We start from the raw sequence: 7629 nt of genomic DNA on the forward strand, positions 1-7629 counted from the left end.
GGAACGGTTCATGTTTTCTGTTTGGTTGAAGGGACGAAGGATGAGAGGAAGTTTAACACCATCCGCTATAGTCTGTGAACCCCACATGTCAGCAGTGGGCCACACAGGACAACCTTATCTTCTTCCCCGCGTCCTCTTCGATTTCTGATGGCCGCCCACAGCGCAACGCCCGCCCTAGGTGTCTCCGTTGCCCGCTCCCTTGTGCCCCACACAGCAACTAATTGAAGACGGAGGATGACACTGTGTACCAGGGACGACCCGTCCCTCGATTTTGTGGGACGGTCCCCCAAATCTGAGGGGTATATTCTCTTCAGGGATTGACCGCCCTCGACTGCCCCTTGTCCAAACACCGATCATCCCAGTATTGCCCCGCCCCATCCCAGGTGATCCGCTGAACCAAACACGGTCTAAAAGTTGTGAGTACAACTTTATAACTTTCAAAAAAGGGAAGTTGTAGTTTTTTAAAAAATGAAAAGAAATGTTGCAGGCACATGGATTGACAGCTGGATTTAGCTCAGCGATCGTTCGCCGAACAGGATTTTGGAACAATGAACATCTTTGCACTCGAATAAAATGTTGTGTATACAGACCAGAGAGGGTGTCACGAAATGACCAAATTTGTGCAAAATCAAACTTGATTTCTCATTTGTGATTACAAGGACAACCGAGTTCCGATCCACAGTTTTGCCCTGGTGACAAGCAACCGGGCGCAAGCACAACCCTATACCGCCTCCTACACTCAAACTCGAATGTCTCTGCTGGCACTTAACGAAATCTTCAACAACTCCTACATGGCACGTAGGATATCTAATGCCGTCTTCCACGTCCACGTCAACGACGTGGAGACCTACCTCGGCGGCGTCGAGAGTTTCATCACTCCTGCGGCCAAAACCTGCACCAGCCACCTCCGAGACCTGGGGCTGGTAACATTCTTCGCTGTGCGCATCGATCCAGCCATCCTCGGAGTCCCAGTCCGCCGGCAAGGCCGAGCGCGGGCTCGCCAGCGAGCTGATCCTTCCTGTCGCGCTCTCAGACGCCTCGTCGTCGTCATCGGAATCCCATAAGTCCACGTTGAGTGTGCTCTTGGGGGACGCCGTCGCCCAGGTCCAGCCGTGCTTTGCCGGCTCGGCGGACACGAGGAACGGGTGGTCCAGTACCTGCGCGGCGGAGGGGCGTTGCCGGGGGTTTCTTTGCAGGCACACGCGCAGGAAGTCCTTGGCCTCGGACGACAGCCACGCGGGCGTTTCCGGGACGGCGTCCGTGTATGCGATCCTGTGAACCGCCACGTAGACGTCGTCGGCGTCGCTCCAGGGCGCGGCGCCGGTCGCCATCTCGATGACGGTGCAGGCGAGCGCCCACACGTCGGCGGGCGGGCCATGCTCCTCGCCACGGGCCACCTCGGGCGCCATGAACGCCGGGGAGCCAGCAACGGGGCGGCCGTCGCAGCAGCCCACCGCCGGCCTGGCGCAGCCGAAGTCGGCGAGCTTGGCCCGGCCTTCGGCGCTGACCACGACGTTGGCGGCCTTGACGTCACCGTGCACGAGCGACTCCTCCCCGTGGAGGTAGGCCACGACGTTGGTGAATGAAACACCCGATGAACAATCCCCCTGTCCTGTCCCCCCTCTTGCGCGTCTCTGTCCCGGTCTCTCCTCCTCGTCCTCCCTTCCGTTCTTCCTCGGACCCCGCGCGCCTCAATTTGTACGTCGGCGTCCGGATCCTCCGCACGTGACGAGTGCGAAAACGTGCGGGAAGCGAGCCAGTGGCGGGGGATCGCGCGACGCGCCCGTCGACGTCGACGCCAAGGGACATCGTGGCGGGGTTGTAGCGGCAGTGGATGGCCAAATCGGCCCTGTCTTTCTGGACACTCGACCGATTTTTCCGGCCTGCGGCGTGACGGGTCGGAGACTGGGACGTGGTAGGCACCCACCACAGGCCACAGCACGGATCCGCATCGGCGCATATTCCGTCCACGTTTTCGTTGGTGAAATGGATGTTTGCCTTACTTAGGTCAACTCTGAAGTCGCTGCAAATCTTCTGCATGTTGGTCTTGCAGATAAGGCCTGGCCCGTGGTTGGATTTCTCCTCTTCGCTCTTCTTCTTTTTTTTTTTAGAATAACACAGTACAACAATTTTCTCTCCTTTTTTTCCGACGTCGAGTTGCTGCATTGGAAGAGACTTGGTATAATCAGATCTCAGTAGTAGTAGTCAGTAGTCACTACACATGGAGTTGAAAACCTGCAACCATTCTTGTGTAAACAGAGAGAGGTCAGCACACGTGCAGTCGTGCAGAACTCTCCGGCTGCGAGTTGCCAAATGGAGCGGCGAACGCAGGAACAAGCGTGGACGTTTCGCTTCGCCCCGTTCCTTCCTCGTTAGCAGTCGGCAGACGGCACACAGGGGAGTCCTGACCTGTCCTGCCCCCGGCGACTTGGCGCCTTGGCGGCCGGCCTCTCCGCTCCGGTCTCAGTCTCACTTGGCCGTTGGAATTTCCAACAGACTGGATCCTGGTCCTTCTCCTTCCAAGAGGTCAACCAGCTGATCCATCCATAAGGTTCATGCACACGGCCACATGCCTTTCGGCGACCTCCTCTCCCCCTTTCGCCTTTCTTTGTCAAAGTTCGACGCACATGTCCTTTTCAGCAAGTGCGTTTCTGCACTGCAAGCGGGCTGCTTGACGGCCCTGACTGATGTTATGGGGACGTGGACGTCCAGGCGCGATTAGCGTTGGATAACGATCGGCAAGATTGGGACAAAAATAAAATATCACGGATCAGTCAGCTACCATTTCCTGATTCCACGCTGGCTCTTTACACAATCAATTGCTTGTGTTGAAGAGGTAGAATGAACTTCTTCTTCCTTTTGTACTACAAAACCATTTGCCTGCTGGAAGAGGCAAATTTGTATCTTTGGCCTGCATGGAGGACAATATGTCTATGAAATGTTTGTAAAACGAAGGGCAATGACAACTAAACTACTACTACCATCCAAGACTAAAACTGGGTAAGGTCTGTTAACAGGCAACCACCTTAAAGATGAATTAAGAATTTCCAGGAGTAATCTATTGCATTGAATAATCACTAGGCCTTCTCTCATCATGTGCAAAATACTATTCCTTGCCGGCTCGCCGTTCACGATGACCTGTCAAGTATGAGAAGCGAGAAAAACTGTACAAATTGTGCACAAGGATACTCTGGTTGTGTCAAAATGAACACTGGATTGGATTTCTTTTTCAGCCTGTCCGCCAGCACTGGGAATTGGAAACAACGGGTACTTTTCGGACAAAGTTTCAGTTTTTCTTAGTTCTAACAATCCATTTAGGGCTCAAACACTCGAGATAGGAAATGGGACGGAAGGAGCCGACGGTTGACTGTCATGTTGTAGTTGAATAGGAAACGCTATGATAAAAACAGTCTCAAGTTTCTTACTAGTATTTGCTTTTCAACAGCACATGCACAATGGGCTTGACTTGAGGGAAAACATGCATCTAGTTGGGGGGGGGGGGGGGGGGGGGGGGGGGGGGGGGGATCATTGGCCATGAATCTGCGTACTGAATGCGGCGCCTTGGATAGCCTACCGCACGTTTATGTTGGCTCTAGGCGGTTTCTTTCTTCTATAATCATATATGGCGGGCGTACGTTCCGCCCGGACGGACCTGCACACGAACAACCGCATGGACGGACCCGCACACGAACAACTACCTAACGACTCAACCGCTCACCCGTCCCACGCCGAACCAACCCACCCGTGCTGCATGCCGCTCGTGCACTCATCCTTATCCTCTTGACCGCCCACTCCCGCAGCGCTCGCGCCCCTCTGGTTCTACTATTGTCCCGTGCCGCTCGCAGAGACGGACACCGTGCGCCACCTCGCTAGCTGTCGCCCCGTCATCCTACCGATGCTCTCTCCCTCCCTCCCTCCCTCCCCCTCCGCGACCTCCATGTGACCCCGCGCTCTCCAACAAGCCGGCTCCCACTCCCCCCACCGAAGACGAGGACGACGTTGGGGACTACGACGAGGTAGGTCGGTCCTTCTCTGGATCTGGGCCTTCGTTCTCGTCCTCGTCGTCCTCCTCCTCTAGATCTGAGCCCTTGTCCTCCTCCTCTGGATCTGAGGGATGCGACGGTGGCTAGGGTTCACGCGAGCTCTGGGGTCCTATTCCCTCCTCCCTCCGGGGCAAGCTCGAATATGATGGGGCAGGGATGGAGAAGCCTGCACCTCGAACCCATCACCTTGCTGTTTTGTACGTCATTTTCACTGTTTCTCCGTATTGCAATGGGTTTTTTAATGTTACAACAGATGATTTTTTTAATGTTGCAATAGGATTTTTGGGTTGTTGCAACAGATGATTTTCGAAATGTTTCGTTCCCATGTTTCATGGTTGATTTCTGCGATGTTGCAATACTACTATTTAAGATGTTGCAGTACATATTTTTCGATGTTGTAGCACATAATCTTGGATGTTGCAGTACATAAATTTCGATGTTGCAGCATATAATTTTTCGATGTTGCAGTACATGTTTTTCGATGTTGCATTACATGTTTTTCGAAATTGCATTACATGTTTTTGCGATGTTGCAGCACATAATTTTTTATGTTGCAGTACATGTATTTCAATGTTGTACTACATATTTTTACGATGTTGCAGTATTCATATTCAGATGTTGCACTACATAGTTTTTTCATATGTCTGTGATGTTGCACTTTTTTGTGCTCTTGGGGCAGGGGGCACGGTGGTGAACGGGGTGATGCAGGGGTGGGCGGTTCCGTTCTATTTCCACCGGGGGAGGGGGTTGAGAAGGGAGCGGCTTTCCGTTCTATTCCCGCGGGGGAGGGAGCGATGTTCCGTTCTATTCCCGCGGGAGGCGGACGGGTTTTGGGAAGGGCGCGGCGTCCGGACGCGTCTCACACGTCGGACGGACGCTAGGATTACTGTCCTTCTTCCTAAAAAAATCTGACGGCGATTGAGCATGGAGTGGTGTCCATTGCTGTGCCTGTGTGCCATGGCCTCTTGGTCATATAAAATACTGCAGCACGATACGGTCGTATGAAACCAAAGTATGTTCCTCACTGGTTTAAGTATTTAACGTACTAATTATCAACGATTTGCTACTTTCTCTAAACTATTGTTCACTTTAGCTTTGCACCAAATCAAACTTATCTTAATAATCGAAATGAAGGGAGCACGTAACATTTGTGTTTGCAGCAGTAGCATCGGCATCGCCAAGTTGAAAAGATTTGCGAACTTGACCTCCTTTGTCGTCTCCATTGGGCCAAAAGGCTGAACATGGGCTTTCCACGCCGTGGCATCTGCATGCAGCGGTTTCGTTTATGGCCTGGCGCCCCGGCCCACGGTAGTTAGGTGTGTGTGGTTTCGCAATCGCGGGTCATAGTTCCTTAGTTTCGGCCTGCTTGTCGCCTACAGGTCTGGTAGCTCCCCTGTCTCGTGCGGCCCTGCTACATTGCGAAAACTCACCACTCAGGTATCATCAGGGTTATTTAAACAAAAAAGTTCATTTTTGGTCCTTCAACTATGACTGTAGTTTTTTTCTAGCCCTCTAACTCGAAAATCTGACACGCGCAGTCTCTTAACTCGCAAAAACAGTTAAAACTGGCCCTCGTGTCCATTCGACCGCGGTTTCCGCCCAGTCAACCCGTCACGACCGCGGTTTCGGCCCAATCTCCATATCTGGTGGCTCAACCCCGAGCCCCGTGAAAGCATCTAGGCCCCTAGTTGGGTTTCAGTGATTAATAACAATACATGATTACTATGACTAACGTGTGTTTTGCAGAGGCAATTAAGTTAGGTCATGGTAATGGAGATCGATTGGGCTATCATGGTGGTCATGCCCCTACGATGGAAACCGTTTCGGTTTTCAAAGGATGAACGACAAGATTAAGGATGGACTAGTTCCAAATATCGATTGGAGTTGAAGAGACATTTAGAGTAGTTTATGACTTTATTTTTCCTTTGGCCGTACTATTAAGGGCGGTATGGACGGATAGCTTGACCTAGGTGAGTCTAGTGGGTTAGGTGTGGTGCACACTTGCTAAACCTAGCACTAGGTAGCTCCTAAAAAGCCCTTAGATCCATTGAAGCAAACTTCATTCAGGTACGTTCGAAAGTTAGAAGTGAATGGAGGGTCAAATACTGACCGGACGCTGGCTCCGGTGTGACCGGACGCTGACTCAGGGTCCGGTCAGTTCATTTGACCAAGGTGTTTTCGCCTGGTGCGACCGGATGCTGAGAGGTCAAGTGACCGGACGCTGAAGACCAGCGTCCGGTCGACTCCAGTAAGGTTCCAGAGAGGGAAAATCTCAACCGGACACGTCCGGTCAGTGCTGACCGGACGCTGGCCAACGTCCGGTCACACTGTAAACACTAAAGTTCGGGGTGAACTGATCGGCGCGTCCGGTCAACATGATCGGAGCATCCGGTCACCCCGTAGAGACACATAACGGTTCATTTTTCAGCCCATGTTATAAATACTTCCTCCATTCGTGTGTGGGGGTACTTTTGCTTATTTCAACAGCTGAGAAACATTCTTGAGAGTGCTAAGAAGAGCAAGGTCCTAGTGAGGTGATTGGGATTTGAGAATCCCAAAGAGAGCCCTCATTAGTGAGATCAAGAGTAGCAAAGTGTGCATCCACCCTTCTCATTAGGCTTGTCGTGGTCAAGTAAGAATTCGTGCTTGTTACACTTGGTGATCGCCATCACCTAGACGGCTTGGTGGTGATTGGGAGATTGGTGATCATCCGGCAGTGCTTGTGGATGACCCAACTCAAGTTATGAGCGGTTGTGGGTGATTCACCACGACGGAGTGTCGAAGAATCAACCCGTAGAGAGCACTTCATCCTTGCACGGATCAAGGGGGAGCTACACCCTTGCGCGGGTGCTCCAACGAGGACTAGTGGGGAGTGGCGACTCTCCGATACCTCAGCAAAACATCGCCACGTTCCTCCTTATCTCTTTACTTTGAGCATTTACTTTGAGCAATTTAATTCTTGTCATTTATATTCCTAGAATTGCCATGCTAGAGTAGGATTGAAACTTAGGGTGCTAAATTTTTGTGCGTTAGATCAATAGAAACACTTTCTAGGCACAAGGGGTTAATTGGGCTAACCGTAGAGTTTAATTATTGCAAAGAAATTTAGAATTAGACCAATTCACCCCTCCTCTTGGGCATCTTGATCCTTTTAATTGGTATCAGAGCCTCGTGCTCACGTATTTAGGCTTAACCGCCTAGAGAAAGATGTCTCATGGGGATGGACCTCCTCCTATCTTTGAGGGGGATGATTTTCCATATTGGAAAATTCGCATGGAGACGTACTTAGAAGCTCTAGATGTTGGAATACTTAGAGCCGCCTCACAAGGCTTCCCAAAACCTCAGGATGGTACTAACCTACAAGGCGATGAGTTGAATTATGAAAAATAGAATGCAAAGGCTAGAAACACCATATTTAGAGGCCTTTGTAAAGATGTGTTCAACCGGGTGAGGAACCACAAAGACGCCCATGCACTATGGTCGGACGTTTGTGCGCTCCATGAGGAAACAAAGAGTGAGCGTGAGGAACGCTATCATCTTGTCATGAAAAAGCTTAACTCTTTTGAGATGCTTCCTAAAGAATATG

At 51.3% G+C, this 7629-nt stretch overlaps 1 protein-coding gene across 1 annotated transcript; it reads right to left on the bottom strand.

Annotated features, from left to right (window-relative positions):
- Nucleotides 1–509: 509 nt before the first annotated feature.
- LOC136455009 (mitogen-activated protein kinase kinase kinase 20-like) lies at nt 510–2040 on the bottom strand. The gene is made up of 2 exons (XM_066455214.1): nt 1743–2040; nt 510–1690 (listed from the first exon to the last, which is right to left on the bottom strand). Exons 1-2 carry the CDS (start codon nt 2038–2040, stop codon nt 510–512), a joined length of 1479 nt encoding a protein of 492 aa, XP_066311311.1.
- Nucleotides 2041–7629: the final 5589 nt, after the last annotated feature.

This window comes from Miscanthus floridulus, chromosome 5, assembly GCF_019320115.1.
Source record: "Miscanthus floridulus cultivar M001 chromosome 5, ASM1932011v1, whole genome shotgun sequence".
Classification (NCBI taxonomy): Eukaryota; Viridiplantae; Streptophyta; class Magnoliopsida; order Poales; family Poaceae; genus Miscanthus; species Miscanthus floridulus.